General features: G+C 43.1%; 1 protein-coding gene across 1 annotated transcript in view; it reads left to right on the top strand.

The window, feature by feature from the left end:
* Positions 1-24,345, top strand: part of ADAMTS2 (ADAM metallopeptidase with thrombospondin type 1 motif 2) — a 174,618-nt gene that overhangs the window by 98,739 nt on the left and 51,534 nt on the right. The window contains exon 4 of the mRNA XM_030229256.2: positions 15,562-15,764. Coding sequence (XP_030085116.1) covers positions 15,562-15,764 — 203 coding nt within the window. The remainder of the gene's footprint in view (positions 1-15,561; positions 15,765-24,345) is intronic.

The following is a 24,345-nucleotide window of genomic DNA, read 5'->3' as shown; positions in this document are numbered from 1 at the left end:
AATTGTGTAAGAACTGTGCAGGAAGATTAACCTTGATTTAATGGGAACAATTTTTTTATTGCTTTTAAACAAATTGACAGGTAAGCGCTGGCTCCTTAGACATGACAGCTCTCATGGTAAGTCTGAATGACAGAAGATTTGAGAGGTTTCAGCATTAAAACATCCAAAGAGGCTTTTCACAGCCTTGGACCCAGCTGATGTGAAGCTAAGAAGCCCCCACCTTCCCAAATCTCAGAAAAGCTGCAAAGTCAACCACAGTGTTCCTCAGCTTAGAGTTTAAACTTTTAAATCCCAGCCTGCCAGGCAGTCAGAACAGGCCTCTTGTGCAAGTGAGTTCCATTTAGCATATGGTTTTATTAGATGAGACTTTTCTCAGCCATGTCAGGCATGTAAGACTGAGTATAAATAATGTGTTTAAAAGCTGCATAGAACTGCTGGCTGTAAAACAATGTGTTGCTCTGAAATTGCCAATTAGGTCTCCTGTTTGTTTTGTTGTGGTAGAAAGGCATGCTCAGACAGTTCATACTTTTTTTCCTTTTTTTCAGATTAGGAAATAGAAAATCCTGGTCTTTTCTCACATTTCCAATTGACATTCTGAAGAGGCATATTCAGTACAGAGATGTGCATGAGTTACTGAGTTTTTTGGGTTTTAGTTATGGCTAATAAAACCCATTCTCTGCACAGTTATTTAATTTGCATCTATAATTGCTGCAGTTGTACATAAATTAGACATGCAATTGGAAGCCTAATTCAGCTTGTCTACTCCTTCTGCTACATCCATAATTATGGAGCTGTGGTAGCTTCATGTTAAGAGATTTACAGAAGTTTTGGAAAGCATTTGGCCCCAGGGAGAAAATAACCTGTTGCTATCAGCAGCTTTACATGGTGGCTGTACAGAATGCCCAGCCTGGGCTGGAAATCCCAGCCCTGGAGAGGGGCACTCCCTGCCCTGCAGGATTTCCAGTGGGAGCAGGTCTGGCAGGAGCTGTGGCAGCTCAGTGGTGCCAGTGCAGAGTTCAGAGCCTGGTGCAAGCACTGGCCCTGTGTTACCTGCCCTGGTACGAGTTCAGCCCCTGGATCTGCCTTCCCAGCCTCTTTCCCTTCCCTCACAAAGTGCCAGGGGGAAGCTCCTGGGGTGTCTATTCTTGTCTTGGCCTCTTGCTCTCCTATGCATCCATAAATCTGGGGAAACTTCAAAAGCTGAGAGCTGGTATTGCTTCCATGGGCATTATTCCAAGGAGTGTCAGGAAGGCAGGGGCTGGAAGAAGGCTGTGCTGGTGCCAGCTGAGCTTGGTGGTCCCACGTACATCAAATGGCTCAGCTTGGCCCTGCCAGCCTTGCTTCTTGCAGCTCTTCACCAGTGTTTCCATCAGTGGTCCAGCACTTGAAAGCACATTAAAATGCCTCTTCCCAAAACCCTCTGGCTCCATGGTCATGCTCTACAAGTATCTGCCAAACAAAGCAATCCTCTCTCCAAACCCAAACAGCCCTTCTTCCCTCTCCCACATGCTCTTTGGAATGAACCTTTCCTTGCTCAGATAGTTATCTACAGAGCCTGTTGGGGTTTTGCCATGACTTGTCTTTGGGGAAGTGGGATGGTTTTTGGGAGGTTATTCTGAGTTGCAAGGAGAGAGAAGGTGGAACCTTGTTCCTGTTGAAGTTAAGTGTTGATAATAGCAGGGCAGGATGTTGCTCACAGGCCCCTGGTGATGTTTTGGCCTTGAGGTTGATTGCTGCAAGTGATGTCTGGATTGAGCTAGATCCACGTGTGGAAGGCTGGGAAACAGACAAGAGCTGCTTTAGCAGCTGGATGATAAAGTACTTTTTTTTTCCCCTCTGCTTTCCCTGATTAATGGCAGCTGAGGGGTTCTGCAAGAGGAGTTGGTTTCCCTGGGTGAATTCGGGACATATAGGCAAGACCACATGCTGTACTCTATAGGATTTGGGTTTTTAAAAATCTTTTCACAAAAAAGTTCAATCAGTTGCTTTAGTTTCTCTGTTGTGAGACTTCAAATGGATCTGAAATTTGTGACGTTAAGATATAATCCTGGCAGGTTAATGCTTCAGACAATTTGTTCTTTGCTGACTTTCCTGGTACTTTAGGTGATCCAAATACCGGTGTTCTCTTTTGTCTCCCCCAGCATTGCTTGGCTTTCCAGATGAATTTTTAAACCATAATTTTAGTGGAATTTTCCAAGAATATTTATCTCCCCCAGACATAAAAACCTCGCTGCAGAGCTGACCTTTGGCCAGGAGAGACAGCTAAAACCCATGCACTGGGCAGTGGTTGCTGCCCTGGTTTCATACCACAGTTTGACACTCTCACTTTGTGAGGAAAAAAAACCCAAAAAATTTAAAGGTTTTTCCCCTCACAAACTGCTTTGTTTCCCCTCTTTTCATATTGCAATTGCATTCATTGCAGTTGGGTTTTTTTGGTGTAGTACTCTCCCTCCACAAGCTGGTTGCTCAGAATTGGTATTTTCTGATTTTTAGCCAGGCTAAGATCCATTGCTAAAGTTGGAGAACAATCTTCCATTCCAATGGTCAAGAAGTCAAGGTCAAGGCTAAAAGCTTAAAGTGAGGCAGTCTCTGCAAAAAAAATCAAGCTCTCACTGGGAGGGTTGAGGATCTCCCTCATATTCCTGGTTGAATTCCCAAAGGCTCCAGTCATTTGGCAAGGTGCAGCTCTTTGTCTCCTTCTGTGAAAAAACTCCTTTAATTCACATTATACCTTCAGGACCTCAGGCATGGACTAACTTTGCCATGCTTGGAGCCTCACAGGGCAGATCTGGCTCCTGTCACTGGAAGATGAACCCCTGTGCTGGCAAGGCTGAGTGTCCCAGGTAGATGCCCCAGCCTGGGAAACAACTCAAGGTCAGTCTGGATGAGGTTTTGAGCATCTTGATGCCAATTGATGATGTCTCTGCCCATCGCAGGGGGTTGGACTAGATGACATTTAAAATTTCTTTGCATCCAAAATTATTCTGTAATTCTGAGTCCTCCTCTCTGCTTGAGCCTGAGTTGGGCACTTTCATGTTGTGAAATATATGTTCACCAAAGTGAAATATGGGTCCTTACTCCATTATTTAATTTTTTTTTAATGCCTAAAACACCCTGTGATTTGATTTGAAAATAATTTCAAACCAATCACAACTGTGTTTTTGGTGAACCAGTTATTCAGCAAAATGTAAGAGTTGCCCAGCTGCACTGCAGTATTTGAAACCAAGGCACCTTGGACCAAAACCAGAATGTAAGAAACCTTTCCGAATGCTTCAGAAATTTTAGGGAAGATTAGCCAGAAATAGATTTGAAAGAGCGAAATGTAATACATTAAAATTCTCTGATCCTAAGAGAAACATGGGAAAGGTCGAATGGAAAGCTTTGCTCTGAAAGGCAGCCTGGAGCTCACTGGAAGAGCCTGGAGAACCAGGCAATGAGAGCAGCTGGATGCCATCAACCCTCAGCTTTCTTCTGAGGCTCACTGGGGCAGTAGCAGCTGTTGATATCATTTTTCTAATAAAGTTGAAACCGGTGAGAAAGTGATGGGTATTGATTAGTGTCAGCTTCAATAAATACATGTCCAGCTCCCTCTCTGCACAAGATCATTCAGAGTCCTGCAAGTCCAAAGTAATTGTTGAGGACTCGTGGGGGCTTCCAGGGCACCACAGCAAAGAGGAGTCTTTATTGACTCTGGTACTTTCATGTCTTATTTCATAACTGAGCAGCCCTGTTGTTGGAGAGGTAAATGCTGTTTTGTATGGTTTTCAAAAACAGTCTTTTTCAGCACTGATTTGTGGTCTCAGATCTGGTTGAACAGGTACAATTGGTGAAGGAGACTGTATTTGTGGGACTTGTGCTGCTGAGGGGACAGGCAGGAGGTTGCTCTTGGGGAACAATAATCTGTTGAAGAGACAGACCCTGACACCAAACATGTGCCTTCTTCAGCTGCCAAAAAATGTTACTTTTCCCTCCAGCCTTGCTTCCCCTTTGCTACAAATGTCACTTTATTCCTTTAAAGTAAGTTCAGTTAGTGTTAACTTTGCTGTTTATCTTTGTAGACTTTTCTTTTTGGAGTAATGGGAAAATATAAAGGATTTCTATGTTGAAACACCAAAGCAATAATATTCTCTTGCTCAGCAAGAACTGAAAGTGTATGGAACCACGTCATTACTTCTGTTAGCACAATGCATTAATATTCAGTATTATCAGAGTTTGTATCATCTATTACCTAAACATTTTGGTTTTTGGAAGAATAAAGAAGATGAATGTACTCAGGGACATTTTTTACCTCTCAATTCCCAAAATGGAACATAAACCGTGGTGTTGCAGCTGATGATTTGTGGAAGGTTTTTGTATTTCTGTTTTTTCCCCCTGTGATTTTTGTTCAACTGATCACAGGTATCTTTACAATCAGGTAAACTAGGAGTGGCTTGGTTAGCCAGTTCTTAACTAGGTGGAAACAGGTGATAGAGTTCAACTAATCCAGTCCAGTATTTGGATAAAACCCAAAATTCATTGCAGAAATTCAGATCTAGAGTGACTCTGTTTTTAGCAGTTTTAGAGAGAATGTGTTAATTACTGGAACCCTTTATCATGTCTGCCATCATTGCTCTCAGTAAACTTCTTGGTTACTTTAGCAAACTGCTTTTTAAGGAAATTTGAAAGGATATTTGTTTTTGGTTTTGGCTTTAACATTTCCATTTGTTTCTATGCAAAAGTAGCATGCTGGAGGCTAAATGGTCTTTAAATACTGTTCCAGTTCCAGAGGCAAAAACTACTTGGAGCTTTAGAACAGCTGTCTACTTTTATCCTTAACAGCATCCACTGTTTCTCTAACATCCATTGACTTGTCTAGTTCTCTTAGCTTCCAATTGGGTTAAAACCATTTAAAGATAATTTAAGTTTAAAAATACCTAATACTCAATTTTCTGTTGTTTCTGATAGTTTTCTAATGTTTCATTTAATTTAAAAACATTTCTAATAGAAATGTTAGCTATCAAGAGAGTTGCTCATCCACCAACCTTCCAGCCACCTTTGTTAAAATACACAGTTCTCTTATTTTAACATTGTTACTTGTAAGGATATCTATACATGTGTGTGTGTATGTATGTATGTATTTATGTATGTATATACATAAGTAAGAAGCTTCCCAGCCCTTCTTACTGGCCATTGTGCATTTTCTTTTCAAAGTCTCATTTCATTCTCTGTAGAAAGAGCAGAGCAGTCATTAGTATTAAAGCAATTTTATAGCACACTGCAAAGGGAATACAAATGCAGTTTCTGACCACTTTAAGCCTTATTTGCACAAAGATGATATCTGTAATTCAGGAGATAAATTCCTTGCTCCCTAATTCTTGAAAGGCTTTTATTTTGAGGTGGGTTAGATTTGTCCCTACAGGAGAGTTGTCTGCTGCCTGCCAAGGAGCACTACATCCTACCAACTACATCTCATTTAGCAGAAAAATGACCTGAGTTTGAATAGGCTACAAGCCAATTCAGAGGACAAGCCAGTGCTGAGTACAGCTTGTTTATCAATAATATGTGAATAACCCAACAAAAATACAGAGGTCCTGAAATGATGATCATTCCTTTGGAGGAAGGGGTGTAGATGGTGGAAAGAGGAAATGGAAATTCTTTTTAGTCTTGGCACTTACAGTTGAGTTGGGTGAAATTTTTTTGGTGATAAAAAATCTGGAATTTTTCACTGAACTTCACATTGATAAAAAAGGAAAAATCCTGAAAATGTAGAGGGGTTTCATGGCAGTACATTCCAAACAAACCATCTCCCTTCTTTCCCTTGAGATATCTTACAATTCTAAATTGTTCTCTGCATTGAGACTTGAAGTGCTTGATTTCATATCAAATGAGTAAAACTTGATTTCAGATGAACTGAAATGTTTTGTTTGTTCACATTAAAAAAAGTTCACTATTCAAGTCCATTTGACCTGAAAGGAATTAAAAATATTTTGGACCTGCCAGAAAATGAAATAAATGCATGCTGACCTGTTCTAATCCCTCTAAAGCTCCCAGATATTAATGCTAAATTTATCTTGAGAAGGGAACATTAAAGCCCTGCCTGCAGGTGCTGGGGAGATGGTTTGCCTGGCACACCTTGGCATTTGTCCTTGTGTTCCCTGAAGCTCAGGGGCTGTTCCCAGGACACAGCTTTCAGGGACAGGGAGTGGGATGTGGGAGGAAGCCCTGGCTTTGCTTTCCTAGGGCCAGTGGGGAACTGCAGCAGGAAAACCAACAGTGATTTCTTTTATCTTTCTTCTTTTGCGTTTGTGTCCTCACAACTCCTGCCTCTAAATTTGCCCTTTCCCCAGAGGGTTTTGTTATCCTCACACCCACTCATCTTCTTTCCTTCCTCCCCACCTTCCTTTCCCCTCTCTCCAGCCCCAGTCCATGCTCATGGAGAGGACTGCCCATTTAAAGCATCTCCTCCCTGCTGTCATTGCCAGGACCCATCTCCCAGCCACCCACCACAACAGAAGGGCAGCATTTCACAGTTTGCCTTTTGTAGGGCCTGACAGATTGAGAGCTCTTGTACAAATAACAAAAGAAGCCTTTGCCCTTGATTTTGAAATGCCTTGGGACTAAAGCTCCTGTGCTTCCCCTGGAGCAGAGGCTGATCCTCTCTTTCAGGCTTTTTTACTGTCATTTTGAAGTTTAAGAAACTCCTGCATCCTCCAAGTGAGTTTTGTCTTTCCTGCAGTCTCCAATCAATTGCAGCTGAGTTTGTTAGTACAGAAGGTCCAGGCAGATTTAGCAACAAGGATATTTTCAAAACATAGGTAAAATTATAACTCCTTCTCACTCAGTGTTAAATCCTGCCAGCAGGAGTAGCCAAGGCATCGTGTGTTGCCCTGCCTGTACTCAGCCTGTCTGGATGAGGTTTTCTTCCTGTAATACTCAATTTACCTTCTTTTCTTTTGTCTGTCTGACTGCTGGTTTATGGCAAAATTTTTTGAGATGTGCAAGAAGTCTGTTGAAGTCACTGATATTGCAAAATGCAGAGGTTTTCTACCTTAGAATTTGGGAAGATTTTCTTCTTCCAATGCTTTTCTTCACAAGGTGAAATGAGCAGAATGTTTACTTTGTCTAATTAAAAGATCATTATGATTATGTAGGAAAAGGAGCTGTTTGCATTGTCATTTTTGCTGTACGTTGTTTACACTGATGAGTTTTATATTCTACTTGACATTGAGAACATTCAATTGTATAATTTACAACTTTGTGAGACTTTATAACTGAGAAAAGTGCTGGCCTTTTAAAAGGATGGAATAATTCTACTTTGAAATGTTGCCAAAAGACGAGACTTGAGGTTATGGCTAAAAAGCATAGGAAAGATACACATTTGCTTCAGTCATTATTTTTCAGTAATATTTCCAATTATGTATGTTTATTTTATGTATTTCTTTGTATTTTCTCCCTCATCTCACCTTCCTGCCCTGGCTAGGAATTTGACTTCTGTTACCTGTGTGTTTTTTAATGTTATATCCTTGAACTGTAATTAAACTTCATTTCCCTTTCTTAGGGAATACTTGGCTTATGGAAAGACAAGTGCCACCCCATGTAATCTGTTGTTATTCAGGTCCTGTACCACAGCTTGGCATTTCATTCTGTTAAAAATGCAAGTGGGATTGTTAGACATGTCACCTACAAAGCCACGGGGTCAGCTTGGCAGCTTACTTAATGTGCTAATTTGCTGTAATTTAATCATGCTTGGAATATGGATTGGACATCTGAGTATCCTGGTGGCAGACTTGGACTCACAGAGCCCATAAACTCTTGGTTAAAGCCCGGCTGGGAAAAGTGAGTTGTGGTCAGCTCCTGATCCTTTGCCTTTGGGGCTTCAGGTGGGGTCTTTGGGGCTCCTAGAGCTCCGTGGAGCTGTGGCTCTGTGCCCAGTGCCTGTGTGGAGATGTGGCTGAGCTCTGCAGTTTAATTAATTATGCATTAGCTGCAAATGAGATTGAGCAGGCTGACTCCCTCTGTGGCTCTCTGTGAGTGCTGCAGAGCAAAGCCTGCTCTGCTCAGGCACCCCAGGGCTTGGGGGGGATGGAGCCCTTGTCCCAGGCCAGGTGGGGGCTCTCAGAGTGGGTGGGGTGTGGTAAATCAGGCACCTTGTTCTGCAAGTCACAGGCTCTGCAATACAGGCCAGCTTACAATGACTTGCCAAAATATTTGCCAGATAGCTCTTCTCAGATGCAATCAATTAAGTCAGTGAAACTTAAAAGTTGGCTTCTAAATTAGTTTTCTAGAATAGCTTTCTTTGCCCCTTTTTGAGCTTACTTTTAAGCACTGAGTTTAAACTTCTTGCTCATGTATTATTTGGTGCTAAATTGTGAAACCTGTGTTTGAATTACTAAGGCTGATAGCTGAAAATTTTCCAAAGGATAAGTTTTGCTGTTGGAAAAATTTTGTGTTTGGATCCCAAAGATCTCCATTTCAACGAGGTCACACAGTCTGGTTTCCTGGCTGGTTTGCCTTTTGGACTATTATGTTGTAAGGCAAAAGTTAAAATTTTAACACACTATGTTTCACCATTTGGGGAAAAAAAAATATTTTAGCCTGGGGTATTCTATTACCTTGCTCTCATTTAATCTTCTAACAGTGCAATTATCTCTCATCTTTATGTTATTCTTTGTGTGACTCTGGCCCTGATGAGATCAATTTAGTTTTCAACTTCTCTTTTTAGTATTGTGATATCTTTTCTCTTGTGATAAGCCAGAAAAAAAATCTCCCTGGCAACCCCTAGCTGTGGCTATTCTTAGTGCCTCTGGCCTGGCCACTTGCTATGGTGTCCACCTGGCCATTTTCACTGCACTAATTGGTTTATCCTTTGGAAAGACTTTTTTTTTTTTGCTTTTTTTTTTCACCCCCAACTTTGGTAGGTTCATCTTTGTTTTTTTTTATAACCCTGATTCTCTGATCTAGATTTAGATTGCATATTAAGAAAAAATTCTTCCCTGTGAGGGTGGTGAGATCCTGGCACAGGGTGCCCAGTGCAGCTGTGGCTGCCCCTGGATCCCTGGAAGTGTCCAAGGCCAGGCTGGACAGGCTTGGAGCAACCTGGGATAGTGGAAGGGGGATGGAATGGGATGAGCTTTAAGGTCCCTTCCAACCCAAAAAATTTTGTGATTTTATGATTCAGGCAGGCACTTGAGCATGTCCCAAGTTTTAAAGACACTGTGCTGTTGCAAAGGTGACAAGAGAAAAAAAAAAAAGGGAAGATTGCTTGTGCCTGTGTGTTTGCAAGAATGTGCATTCACTCTGCAAAGGGGGGACAAGAGTTCTGCCCAAGGAGTTTACAACAATTGCTGCCTGTATGAAATACTGTTAAATACCTGAAACTCCTGATTTCAAGTGCAGAACCAGATCATTCCAGCAGGAATTCAGCTGCTCTATCTGCTGGCCTTAAGCAGCTGGAGTCTGAGACCTATTTTTGGAGAGCCCAGCCCAACTTACCCCAACAGCCATGGCAAACTCCCCCTGGCCAGATGAAAGGTGGAGCAGGCTCTGGGTTAAAATGTGATTTGACCAGAAACAGCATTGCCATAACTCAGAGGCAGGGAGCTTGTAATGAGATCATATGGTCAGCAAAGCACACAGCCTAAAATCTTCCTTTTAAATGACTGCTTCTTTGCACTTCAGGGCAGGACAGCAATTTGGGAAGTTGGAGAGGATGCCTGGTGCATACCCAGTCTTTAGTTTACTACTGTGGTCTTGCTTTTGGTTTATGTAAAAATGTGCGAGAGGAGGAATTTGATCCCACTCCTCAAGGGAATTCTGCTGCAGTGATTGCTCTTGGTTAAGGATTCACCAAGTAGCAGCCATTGTTAGCCTGTGATTCAAGAAACCACAAGAATCCCATGAAAACTGAACTCCAAGTTAAAACTGTGTTGAGGCAGTGTCCTCCTGGAGATGCCTTTTAAACAGGGCTGACTTGGTATCATGTACCAAGTGTGCTCCATGGATTTCCTCTTGTTTAGGCTATTTTCAATTTGCTTTCACCTCACAGAAGCTCTCTCCCATTTTAATTCCCTGCTGGCTTTACCCAGTTTTCTTATGAGTGATCTATAGCAGCAGGGTCCAAATTCAGACTGCAGTATGGGAAAGGGATTTATAAATTATGAAACACCAATGTAGCTGAGCAGGATGGTTAGGGGGGAGAAGAAAGACAAGTAGAGGACATTTGGAAAACAAAGCAGAGAGCAGAGGAAGGTGAGCATGGCTGTAAAACCATCAGAAATAAGTTTTAAAATAAATTAAAAAATCAGAGAAACTATTGATTCAGAAATCACCATAACACAACATGGTCGTGTGCAACTGTAATGAAAAACAAAACCCCAAATGGAGAAACTTAAAAATAGGAGAATAAATCACTAGGGGATAAAATCCAAGGTTGATGACTGTTCATTGTTGACTCCAACCTCCATGGGCCAGGCTTCAATTTACCATGGAAGGCAAATGAGGGTTTTGGTAAAATGCATGAACAGGCTAATTGGAGGCTAATTAGGGAGTCAGTTGATCACAGAGGACTGACACAAGAGAAGCCCCCAGGATCCAAGTGGCAGGGAGCACTGCAGAAGGATGGCTCATGATTGAAGGTGCAATTCCCAAAAGAGCAGTTTTCTGTCAAGCTGTCAGCAGGCTTTGGTGCTTTTCCAGAGGTGCAGATGTACTTGAGCACTTGGAAGCTGAGAGCTAAAGCAAGTCCACCCTGCCTGCTCCTGCTTCTGCTTCTCTACCACGCAGCCTGTTCCTCCTGCATTTGCAGCACTGAGGGATGGATGGGCTCATGCCTGAGCTGGGGTTGTAGTCTGAGGCTTGGAGTGGCACAGCCACCAGCTGTGGTGCAGCTGAGCAGGGCTGGGTGCCCCGGGCTCCTGTGCTGTCCCAGATGTGTTTGCCACCCCAGCAGAGCGGGCTCCAGCTGTGCTCCACAGCTGCCTGAGTCACCAGGGTGGAAAAAACCATGAAAACAACACCACAAAAGCTGCTGGTTTGCAGCAAGGAATGGGAAGCTGGGAGCTCCTTCAGCAATGTGTCCCAGGAATGGAGATGAGTGGCAAAGCAGCAGATCAGCAGTGCTGATCCTCGTGTGGCTGCAGAGAAGGTGCTCAGCAGTCGGCTCAGGCGTTTGTCTGCTCCCACGCTGACAGATGAAGTGTCCACAAAAGCAAACCAGCTGCATTTCAATGGTGGCTGCCTGGTCTGAATGCTGCACACTCAGGTTTGAAATGAAATTCCAGCTCGTTGCTGTGCTAACAAGCTGCAGATGATGGCTGTGAACATGACACACAGTTCAGTCTCCCAGCTGCTCATCCTGGCCTCTACTCTGAGCTTGCCAGAAAGTTCCCTTCTCCCAGTCAGAAAGAGGAGATAAAATATTAGAAACTGCTTTATTAGCACAATATTGCTGCTGTGAGATTGGGGAACCCTAAGCCTGGTAAAGTCCAGGTGTTTCATAAGGTGCAGCCGTAATCTCCTGAGCCTTTTTGAAAGGGGTCAGGAGAAAAACCAAACAAGATCATGAGCCAGCAACTGTGGATTTGGTGGATGTCCTAAAGGGAGTGACAAAAAACACAGGGAGAGGGAGTTTTTATGGCAGGCAGTGTGTTCATGCTTCAGTAACTCAGAGCATCTGTTTGAGCTTTGCCTGCCATGATGGGAGAGGCAGAATCAGGAGATGTCATGTAATTGGGTTTCCATAAAGAACGTGATATCAAACATTCATGAGCAAGGCAAAAATTCCCAGAAAATAAGGTGTGCCATCCCAAACTGTTGCAGATGGGGAATTCTTCTGAAGATGTGCACAGGCAACACTATTTGACAACTTGGGCACATTTTATTCCTTTTCTGGAAGATGGTCTATAGTGGTAGGAGAAAATTACTGAAATATCTGAGGGTTTTTTGGTTTTTTTTTTAATATTCTGAGGTTTTTAGCTGGCTTTAGGAAAAAAAAAAGAGGGGTTTTGAGGAATTTTTGTTGAATGGTTAGAATGCTGCTGTCATTTGATTTATTCTGAATGAGCAGCAATAGAGAGAAATTGAAGCTTCTCTGTGAGTGAATAATTTTCACAAATGTGAATTTTTCCTAGCAAGAGCAAGAGGGTTTCAACACGGGCTGGTGTGAGGCTCTGCAAATGCCAAGTGTCTCCTCCTGGGAGATGGAAAACAAAGTTGGCACCAATGATTAGTGGCTGATTGGGCAAAAGTTGCTGAAAATTGTCATCTGAGGGAGAGGTCTTGGGGCGATTTAGTGAAACAGTGCAGTTTGAGATTACTTTTGTGGTGTTACTGTGCAAAGTGCAGGGGTGATCAGAAGGAATGTAGTGTGGAGAACGTGAAGGACAAATTTGGTGTCTTATTTGGTTCTTTGTGCTTTCTCTCGAGCTTTTCTAGCATATTGTTAGCAGTGCAATGATACAGCAAAGTTGCTGACATTAACTAAGGAAAGTTAAGATGGCAAAACACCACAAATGTTTCATTTGCTGCATATGGAACTTTGTTTCTCTTCCTCTTTGCTAAGATATGGACATTAATTTCACTTGGATGTAACTGTCATTTAGGAGCAAATCCAACATGGGAATAACATCACATGGTCCAGCAAATCCAGCAATTCATCATCCAGGAGCCTGAGAGGCAGAGCAGCACTGGAGGAGGACTCTGTGGGGTTTGTGGTCAGGCATGTGTGGAGGCATCCCTGCCTGCCCAGGGACAGCCTCTGGGAAAGAGCACTGGGTGGGAAGTTGGGACGTGACCCAGAAATCTTGCAGCTACTGTTGGGAATGTTTTGAGCTGTGTTTCTGGTCTTGGGATGGTTCCAGCACCAGCTGGAGCCAGTGTGGCTTTCCCTCTGCTGGGAAGCACATGGGGTTGGTGCCTCAGAGGTACCAGTGCCCAACACTGGGCGTGTTGTCCTGAGAGGAGCAGCTGAGGGGTGAAGGAATTGTGTATGTGTGGAATTTTTATGCTCCCAAGAAAATTAAAAGTGGTTGGTTGGCACCTAGTGGGAGGGAGATGACTTCCAGGGAACCTCCCGATAACTTTTCTCAGGAGTTGGCAGGACTGTAGGGACTACAGTGTGACAGTGATGAAGTGAGCAGCAAAGAGGGAGGACAGGCAGTTTTTGCTGCAGGATGGTAGGATCATATTTTGCCTCTGGCTGATTTACTCACAGCAGGAATAAAGGTACTGTGTCAGGAGTTAGTTTGACACATAAGGGAGAGAAATGAAAGCACAAAAGCTCAAGATACCTTGACAGCCAATCACCCACCCAAATAACAGCCCCCCAGCCAGCAGAGCTTGCTGTCCACAACCTCAGTGCACGGCTCAGGCTCTCCCCCTGCCCAGCACTGCTGTTCTGCAGTAGCAGCTCTGAAAGCTTTGCCTGGATGCTGATTGCTTTAGCTTTTTATGCAGAGCAGAGAGGAGAGACATGAGCTGCAGCCCCTGCCAGCCTAGGCTTATTTTTCTACAGAGTTTTTAAGATTTATGGTCATATTTTACAGTAACTATGATTTGTCTTATCGATCAGGAATATATGATTGCCCCATGATCCCATAGGGATGGCTTGGTCATTGCTCCTGAGCACTAGCAAGGAAATTTTACCACTGAAGTTTTCCTGTGGGTAATCCAGGAGGCTGGGCTGGAGCTGGCTGCTTGGCAGGGCTGGAGCCTGATGAGCTCCAGTGCTGCCAGGCCAGGCTCATTCACCCTCCATGCTACACCTGGGAGTGACAGCTGGGCTCAGCATGGGGAATGAATTCTCATGCTGAATCATGGATTCTGACCAGAATCACTGTAAAAGTTGTGGCCTCAGGAGCAGAAGCTGCTGGGAGCCCTGAGGCTGGCAATGAGAATTGCCAGGAGTGGTTGTGCTTGTTAGCCACATTAACTGCTGCTGTCTGGGGAGAAGGACATTGGGGCTCCATGGAGGTGCTGGAGCACCACGTGGCACCTTCTCTCCATCTGCTGAGCAAGGGGAGCTCTGCCAGGGCAGTGCAGAGGAGATCCCTGCAGCTCTGGCTATCAGGACAAGCGTGTCCTTGAAGCTTGCTGGAAACTGGCTGGAAGCTGTGCCTTTCAGGGGCTGTCCTTCACCTGGAGGTCTCTTTGAGGAGAGCAGAGACCAGCTTCTCACCACACAAGGCACAGCCTCTCCTGGCTGGTAACTCGTTGCTCCATGGGACTGGGGATGCCTGGTGTGTGTCCCTCCTGGCAGCCAGAGGCTGTGCAGGTCCATGTGTTGTTGTCACCTCAGTGGGGAGTTGAGGGGACTCTGCTCAGGCTGCACATTGCCCAGGACCTGCTGACACAGCAGCCTGAGGCAGCAAGGTTCAGGCAAGAGCACAGATGTTCTTGTAATGAGCTCAGTGATCTGGTGACTCATTCCCTTCCCAAGCAGCCACTTTTGATGTGAAAACTTCAATAAATGGAAATGGAGAATCCACTTTTGTAACGTTTCCAAGAGCTGTTTCTCATTTCTGGTTTGAAGGTGATGGCTTGGGCTTCCTCCCTTTGCTTCCCTTTACATTTCTTTGAATGAAGCATTGGGACCTTTACTCAACCCACAGTCCTCTCTGCACTTTTGCTGACCTCTCTGAGTCTTTCCTGACATTTCCTAAAATCAAGAGGTTCTCTGTGGTGATTCCAGTCTCTTGTAATGCAAATGGTAATACTGATATGAATGATAATCATTGTTATTCTGTGGGATGAAATGTCAAGATTCCATATTTTCATATTAATTTTTACTAGGTAAGTGCCACATTAAGCATGTCCATCCTGTCAGGAAACATGCTTTTCATATCACAGGAACTGTTAGAAATCATTAGTAATGAAGGAGACAACTGTTGTGCCTGGTGGGCTGGTCTGTGACATGCAGTAATGCAAAGTGACATGGAGAATTTGGAATGAAGGATGAAAAGCTGTTAAAAAAATTGTGGACATAGCTATAAATTTATTAATCTTGTATCCAAAATGTGGTGCTGAGGTGTAATGATAAATAGGATCCATGTCACTACTGTTGGATTGCATGTGTGTAACTCAGAAAGGAGCTAAAGGGTTGAGGCTGGGGGGACTGGTTTGGTGGTACCTGCCTGGATGGCAAAAAGCTGTACTGGCAGCTGCACTTACCTTGAAATAGGAATCTGTGGGCAGCAAGATCAGATTTTGAAGGCCGTGTTTATCTTTAATTATTCTAAGTATAGGCTACACTTACACTACCTACTATAGGGTAGCACAGGATCCCTGGACAAGTATTTTACTCAAACAGCTCCGTTCTGCTCATCAAGACATTGCTGTGACTTGCTGCTCTTTGGGGCCTGTATTTATTATGCAGTATTACTTTGTAGAAAGTATTGCTTTTACCTTGCAAAACAAAAACATTTTGGGTCACGTTTCTCTCTCATTTAGGTAGTTTTTAATTGATATTTCGTGAAACTAACGCTGTTATACAACACTCAGAACACAACAAATGCTGCTACTTCAAATGACTCTGAGCTGGAACCTGAGCCTCTCCTGGCTGGTAACTCTCTGTGTGTTTGATCCCAGGCTCCAACCTCACAGCCTTGGACCATCTGGGCAGCGCTCTGGGCCTCGCCGAGGAGCAGGTGCAGGGGTGGAGGCAGCGCCGCCGGAGGCACGCCGCGGAGGACGACTACAACATCGAAGTGCTCCTGGGGGTTGATGACTCAGTTGTTCAGTTCCATGGGAAAGAACATGTTCAGAAGTACCTGCTGACCTTGATGAACATTGTGAGTACAGCCCTGCTCGCTGCCCTGTGGGAGGGCTCTGAAAGGCCTGGGAATGTAGGTTGGGTAAGCCGTTTGAATAAGACGTAACAGAGTTTGCTCGTGGCAGGAGATGAAATAACTCTAGGAGGGAAATCCAGGCCACTTGCAGAAAATCCAATAGGGGAGAAGCAAAAAAAAAAAAAAAAAAAGAAAAAGGAGCCAAGACAGAAGCTGAGTGTTGGGCTGTTAAAATGTTCAAAGTCCTTTCAAAGTCCTTCTTATGTGCTTTGGTGGGTGGGACACAAGGTCAGGGGCTCAGGTTTTTGGAAGTCATTATGTTTCAGCTGTATATTCCCTTAACCTAAGCTTCCTGCTGAGGAACATGGTTTGGAGAACTGTCTTCAAATAAGGTTCTAACAGAAATTACAAATGGCTTTTACATTTTAAAACTACTCTGCTGAATTCTTTGATTTCTCAACAGCCACTTTAGGTCCCGGGCCACCTCCCTGCTCCTTGTTCACACTGCAGTAAAATGTTATGCAGTGTTATACTGAGCTTTCTCAAATTGATTTAGTATTTACTCCATGACTGACATCTTTAGGTTTCCTTAGTTAAATATTTAATCTTCATAACCATAGTCTGTGTAACAGACTATATAGTGTAGGAGTGATGAAAGGAGACACTAGGGAATATTATGTTTGAAAGAATCACTTTTTATTTCTAAATATTGATGCAGCAGCCCTCTAATACCCCAGAGAGTAAGCAAGGACACTATTTTTTGGAAAAGAATGAAGACATGAAAAACCATCCCTAGTACAGATAAAAATCCAAATATATTTTATTCTTTTGCCAAAGAAATAGAAGTCAGTGGTAGCCCTCCTCACAGGCAACTCATTTGGGAATGACTTTCTTCCTTCTTCTCGTCTGGAACAGAAGTCTTTCCCCAATAAGACACACTTCTGAAAAAGCTTTGGGCTCAGTGAATGTGTGCTCTTAGTAAAATAGTGTTGAGTAAAAAATTGTAGGTCTGCTCTGTTTTTGACAAATGGAGTCTGACTGCTGAAGTTTACAGTTGTGTCAGGAGGATGAGGCTGTGGATGACTCCTTTCACTTTGCAAACCACAGAGGCAGAAATCCAGGCTGTTAGGTAGATTTGTCTGGGATGTAGTTTTTCCAAGATGTATTTTTTTAATTATGAAGCTTGTTTTTTTTTTCCTTCTTTATTACATTCTTTTAGCAATGTGCAGAATATCACTGTTTTTCATTTTAAATTAGAGGTGGAATACAATTTGAGAAAATCCCTTGTGTGATATAAATTCAGTTATGACTTTTTATAACAGCATTGTAAATAGTTAAAAACCTGCTCTGACATTAGAGTTATGGAGTACTTGGTGTCTGCTCTGATGGCTGTAAATGCATATATTCTAACAGAAATGACATAGTGAATTTAATTTATTTGTGTGGTTTGTTTCCTCTGAGGCTTAAAACAAAGTCTACAGTGAAACAGATGGTTTTATGCATCTCTAAATTAACAAGTCAAACAGGCCAAACCAGGAATGTGGCAAACAGGCCAAAATAGATTAAACAGGTTTCTTTACTTATCATGTCACTTAAATCTATTTTTAAGAATTAAAATATACAGTAATGATAAAGAAGCCATAAATGTTCCAGCTCTGGAATATACTTTTTCCTAATTTTAGTAAACCAAACCAAGACACAAATTGCAAGAAATAACAACTCTTCAGCAGCCTGTCTCTGCAAGTGGTTTAGAAAGTGCAGCCTGTGTAACCATCCCCACAGGGCACAGCAGCTCTTGGCACAGGCAGCAATTGTTCTGTTGAGAGCTCTGAGGTAGAAACATGTCTTTTGGGGACTGAGGATGTGTCCCATGCCTTGTGCCCAAATTCAAGGAGCTGCTTGAAATCCTCAAGGCCTCTTGAAAGGCTTTGGAAAGTTGCTGGCAGTCATCAGTGTTGTCCTGTTCTTTCTCTCCAAACTCAGCTGGTTTCTAGAGTCTGTATTTCAGCAGAGGGGTGGTGATGGTAACCAGCCCTGTTTCCAGCTCCAGCTCAGAGAGGCAGGAGGGGTTTGTTTCTGCAGATGGTGCTGGGGACCTGGATTGTGCCAAGGACAGCACAATGCAGAACCTCTCCTTCCTCTCAACAAGGCAGCTCCAGCTCTTGTCCTCATTGCTGGATGGGTGCAAGGTGTAATTCAGTGTGGAATTTGGTCTCCTCTCCTGAGAATCACAGTGACTCCCCCACTGCCTTCTCTTCTACCTCTTTGAATGGTTGGGGGTTTTAGTTTAGAAAATGAGCCCACTATAAAAGGCCTTGGGGTCCCTGGCTGCCAGGGGTCCCATGCCTGCAGTGTGTCTCTGATGAGATGTGTAGGTCCAAGGTCACTGAAAAAGAAGACAGCTGCAAACAATTGCAGCTGTGTTTTTTAATCTAATTGGAGATCCTCTCATAACCATCAGATTGTGTGTACCCTGCTGGATTGAGGATGTAATCAATTAGCTTCCTGTGGTAACAAGGCATAGAATCAATTAGCTATGTATGGTAACGAGGTAGCAAGCATAAAATCAAGAACGCATGGTAATGAAATAAAATAATAGTGAAGATATTTACTGGAGATAAAACAGGTCATCAAATAGTTGAATTTCTGAGGTTCCAAAAATGAAATAAATCTCAGGTAAATTGTCCCTCCTGAGGCAAGACATTACTTTCCCAGGAGCAACTCCCAGCATGGCTGCTTCTCCCACTGTGTTTGATCTCTTTGTGTGTGATGGTGTGAGCAGTTGTCCTTAACTTACTTTTCCCAGGGATCTTGGGTGGAACCCTACCACCAACCCAATCAAAACAATATAGTTTTTTTCCCAAGCCCAGTGCAATGACTGTGAATTCAGTAAAATCTGTTTTGTGCAGCCTAAGTGATGTGTTACAGTCCACACCTAAAAGCCATGAAGTGAGAAAAAACAGGGGCTGGGTGTCCTGGCTATCTTGAATAGCTGTGCTAATACTTATCCCAAAGTTTGGAAATGAAGTCACTCCCAAACAAATGGTGATAGATGCCAGAGGATTTTTAACACGTTGGGCTGCAGCCACGTATCGTCTGACTGTGCGCCAGCCGTTCCACCGCAGTGAGCTCGGCCTCATGCCCCCCCTTTCTCATCCTCCAGTCATTTCCTCTGACAAAACTCTGGTTTCTCTTGACCTCCTCTCTTTTCTCTGCTCAGCACCACGGGGACATTCAGTCACCTTTGGAAAAGATGCCATTGTTTTCACTTTGGAGACCCTCGGCTGCCTCTGGCTTGCACCACTTTCCTTGCACGCCATGCTGTGTTTTTTCCTGGGGAGGATATTGGCCTGCACAGTCCTCTGCATTTCCAAGTGTGAGCCCACACATTGCACAAATTAACTTTGTATTTATAGCATGCAGGAGCATTTCCACAGAGGAGACATATTTGGGTGGAATCTTGTAGTTCTGTAGTTGCTCAAGAACATAGAAGGTAATTTAATTTCAGCAAGAAAACATCTCAACCCCCCAGTAATTGTATCTGCCTGTACAATCGTTTGGGAAATACTAGTAAAGTGCAAGGCTGGAAGTGGTGTTGTAGAATTACCTTGTTGCTTGGGAAAGAAAAGATTTTCACTTCAGGATGCTCTGGGAGGAGGAGAAGGGCACTGAATGGATGTCATTGAGCTCAATGGCTTGGATGGGCACGCTGATCAGAGCATAAAAAACTGGCTGGGTGGTCAAATCCAAAGGGTGGTGGTAGATGGAACCAAATCCAGCTGGTGGCCAGTCCAAAGTGGTATTCCCCATGTCCAGAAGTGCTCAGTATCAGTGATCTGGATTAGGCAATTGAGTGAATCCTCAGCTCATGTGCAGGTGGCACCAAGGTAGATGGGAGTGTTGATCTTGGGAAGGATCTCCAGTGGGATCTGGACATGGCCTCAAGTTGCTCCAGGAGATGTATAGATTGAATATTTGGAAAAAGCTCTTCCTGGTTGTCAAGCATTGGAACAGGCTGCCCAGGGAAGTGATGGAGTCACCATCCCTGGATATGTTTAGAAGATATTTGCATGTGGCACTTGGGGGTGTGATTTAGTGGTGACCTTGGCAGTGCTGGGGTTGGTGGTTGGACTTCATGATCCTAAAGAGCTTTTCCAACCTAAAGGGTTCATTGATTTTGAAATGGGTGTTGTTGGTACCCAGTCCTGGTGCAGAAATTCACTGTTTCATAAACCTCTTAAAAGTAGTTTAGAGGATTAAGTGATTTACAGGGGTAAAAATCTTTAAATTCTCTTCCATTTCTTTACTGTAAAAGAGCTGATATTAAAATATTTATATATACTCATTTAATGGATATATGGCCAAAATATTTGTGAAACTAAAGCCCATCTCCTCAAAGTAGCTAAGTGCCTAATTGCTGTTATTTCAAAGGGAGATAGAGTCTAAATAAGAATTATGCCTCACTCTGGGCTAGATTTATCTGAGTATTTAGTCATTTACCAGCCTTTGAAATCAGTGAGAATCAGTATTAAAAATTAGCTCATGGGATTATGTATCCCCCAGCCTTCAAGTGAAACTTCAACTGCAGAACAAATACATTAAACAACTTTTCATTTGAATAACTGAAATCAATGAGAGTTATGCAGCTGGGGGCTTTGGAAAGTCCCTGGAGTCTTTCACCTGCATCTTTCAGCACTACACATGTCTTTGAAACTGTGGCCCTGAGGCGCTGCTGAATGTGTTATCTGTCCTCTTTAATAGGATGTACATGGTACTGCTATTATAGATGAGATTTCTGCTCTCGTGTCTCTGGCTGATGAGGGATGAAGATTTGCAGGTACAGAACAGCAAGTCCCTAATGAGAGGAAAGGGCAGAAATGCCATCGGTTTCTAACTGACAGTTGGATAAAAACCTGAAAGCATGTCTAATTCAAGCTGCTAAAAAGAAAGTGATGATTGAATACATTGAAATAATGGTGCTCCCTGTCTTCAGAATCAGGCTTTTTAAACTAAAAAGCATTTCTTTTAGACAGCAAGGATAGTTCAATAATGTAGAATTCAACTGGATTTTTGAAAATTAAATAATTCATAAGCTCCAATCCTCATTATTTAAAATCAGTTTATTTTAATATGGGCACTTTAAATTTGAACTAACTCTAAGAAATTTCACAAATAGCAAATGTAAGTCCAGCTCTATTCATCTGAGGGACTTCAGCTGTCTGTAGCTGAATTACAGCTTGTTTGAAAGTTTAAATATATGTATGTGAGTTAACTCCACATTTTGACTGTTCATTATAAACCAGTAGCTGTGACTGGTGTGAACAGTGTCTGAAGAGGCCTACATGAGGTTATTTTTGTTCATTATCTTGATTGCCACCCTGCAGTGGAAGCTGTAGTTGTGCTTGGGCATTCAGGGGTTCCTGCAGGAAAGACCCTCTCAGAACTCTTACAGGTTGTGCTCATTTTCACAGAGGTTTTATTCCCAGGGTCAATTAGGTCAGCATTGCTCATTATTGGTACCTGGAATGTGCCTTGCTGCCCTATCACACAGGTTTTGGTGCCATCCTCAAGGTAGAGGGTAGGTACTGTTAAAAGATAGATTTTTTCCCCTTTATTCCAAATACCAACTTGAGCTTTAGCCACAAAGGTTTCAGCCAGGGACTTCTGAGTTGTGACAGTGTGGTTTGTGTGACGGAGTGTGGATGGTTAGGATCAGCTTTCAAATTCTGGGTGCTTTTCTTTACCAAACCCCTCAGATTTGAAGAGGTCACCAAGGCACCACATCCCTTTCCCTTGTAGTAAAGTGATAAATCAGTCTGCTTAATTATTTTATGATGTTGATTTTATTAGCACGATCTTGAGACAGTAATTCAGAAAAATACCGAGTCTGTTGGTGCAAAGGTAATTTACAGTGTTTAGACAAACTTCTCACAGCAGTGGTTTATGAGCAGGAATGAGAAGTTCCAAGAGCCTGCGGGAGGAACTAAGAAAAATAAATTAGTCATGAAGTCAGAAAACAAAGTCTATGACCTTTCTAAAGCCAATGATACAGTCGAAGATGAGATAGAGGCCCGTAACATGAAGCTACCTAGTGCCTTGCCAACACATCTGCTGGGGAATGTTTTTCATTTTGATCAGAAGGAGCTAGCTTGGACTTGGTAACTACTGACTCTGACACCAGGGAAGGTAAATCAGGACTCAGACTCACATTTACATAGAAAATGTGAGATTCCTATCTCTGGTTCAAAATGTACATTGCCAAGCTCTTCTAAAACTGCCCGGTGTATGTGGTTTTGTGCAGAATGATAGATGTTTTCCAAATGGGGATGACAGTTTGACCTTTAACTTTCATGTGTGTTGTGTGCTTCCATTCTTCTTTTTTCCTTGTGATGCTCAATAAAGATTTCAGGAAAAAAAGAGAGTTTCTCTGTGAGGAAATGAGGAAATGCCTTGTAAGGACCAGAAAGGGAGACTAGGAACCCTTCATTTTTCTGTAGGACTTTCTGTGTGACCATAGTACATCCACCAGTGGAACTGATGTAATGTTATTCCTGTGGGATTATGATAAAGCTTTGGGAATGTCAGAAATGCTCATTTGGGATCTTCAAAAGCATAAAGAAGGTGATGAAAATCAAAGAGCACAGTGGTGTTTGAAGTGGGACCACAGAAAAATAAAGTGAGAGGGAAATGCTTTTGGGAGGGTCAGATTACAGAAGTTTGTGCTCAGTATCCACCATGACATTTCTGGTTCCTATCCTATAATTCAAACCAGACGTTCCTTACAGAAATAGACAATCACTGGATGCCCACCAGGCACTGAGGCTTTGCTGCAGATAATTATGAGCTGATGAATGAGCTGCATCTCGGGCTGGGCTCTCACAATGGCTTGCCAGGAGCTCTGCCATCCCACAGGGAAGGAGCTGATGCTCTCCAGCTTCTCCAGGATTGTGCTGGCAGAGATCCACACATGGTCCCAGCTCTGCCTGGGAGCACGTAGCCATCAGTAGTTGGTGCAGCAGTCGTTGTGTAAGGATGCTGGCTGATCAAAGCGCGGCTCAATCAGCTTGGATGGATCAGCGAACTGTGGTGGCTGCAAAACCAGAAGACTCTTGGTTTGTGCCCTCTCCAAAGGGTCAGATGTGCCCTCTGATGGCCTGTGGTGCTGGGTCAGAGCCGTTTGACACTGATGTAGCCCGAGGTGGAAGCTGTGAAATGTCCAGCAGGGGTGTGTGTCAGGAGCCCGGGGCAGCGGCGCTCACCCAGGCGTGAGGAACAATCCATGGAGCTGCCTCAGGAAGGACCCCATGGTTCATGGCTCAGGAGCTGTGCTCTGATGAAATGATCTGCCTTTTACATAGCAGATACTAACAAACTCTGCAAGGCTGGGGACTCCTTCAAAGTGCATGAATGAGTTTGCTGATGATTTGTCAAAATACACAGATTATTCTCCTATGGTGCATGGGTTTAATTTGGGATCCAGGGAACACCTGACTTTGCCTAAAAATCCTGCCAGCTCTACCAGCAGGTAACCTGCTCTGCACCAAGACTAGCAGAACTGCAGGCTGTTGATTCCTATTTGTGTTATGGGAGCCTTCAAAATTCTCTTTTACGATCAGGCAGTGCTTTGCTCAGTAATCAAAACTTTCCAGTGCTTCTTTTACAAAGCATGAGGCACCTCACTGGTGCTTGGCTTGCCTTTAGCTTTTTGATGTATTCTATGTGCTTACTGGGCTGACTTGAAATTTGCTCAAGGTAGAAGAATTATAAAATTAGCAGAGAGGGACAGATGAAAAAAAGTAAAATAAAGTCTTTGTTTTTATTATGTTGCCCCAATCTGTGCTAGCCTGATTTCTACACAGAAACTTTAAATAGAAATGTATGTTTTCCTTTGAAATATCCCAGAAAAAGAAACCAAAGATATCCCAAAATAGTTAGTGAACTACAATAGCTTGATGAAAGTGTCTTTACAGTGTTTCACTGTGCTTTGAATTCTTTGAGACTTACCCAGCCTTCTTCATCCCCTCTATAAATGCTGAATCACTGTAGGACATCTAACAAGATTTAATTCATTCACTGCTTTCAGATCAGAAGCTGTGATTTTGGGATGGTCTCTGTGTACTTTTTTTCTCCTATGCAGCAACTTAATTTTAGACTTACTGATCTTAGAACAACGGGAGATTGACTCTGGCTTTTCTTCTGTTGATATGAGCCAGGATGTCCTGCTGAAGTACATGAAGATGCAGTGCTGGAAAAGTACTTGCAGTCTTTTCCAGAGCTCTGTGTATTTATTGCACAGACATCTGAACATGTATCTCCATTGTCTGGCTATCTGTGCTTTCAAACAATAAGTTTCAAAGTCGTGAGTTGCTCTCAAGCCTGGAGATTTCTGGTTGCACAGGCTGCTTGGTCATCTTCTACTCTATACATTGAGCTGCATCAGCTTAACTCTGCTTTCCTGTTGAAATAAGAGGTGGAAATGTGGGGAATCTGAGCTAGGGATTGTGTTGGGCCTTTCAGTGTGTGCATTTTCATGAACCTCTGCGAGCACAGTGTTCACTTGGACCTTGTATCTCTTACAGAAACA

Source organism: Serinus canaria, chromosome 13 (assembly GCF_022539315.1).
Source record: "Serinus canaria isolate serCan28SL12 chromosome 13, serCan2020, whole genome shotgun sequence".
NCBI lineage: Eukaryota > Metazoa > Chordata > Aves > Passeriformes > Fringillidae > Serinus > Serinus canaria.
This window is presented reverse-complemented; position numbering and strand designations above follow the sequence as displayed.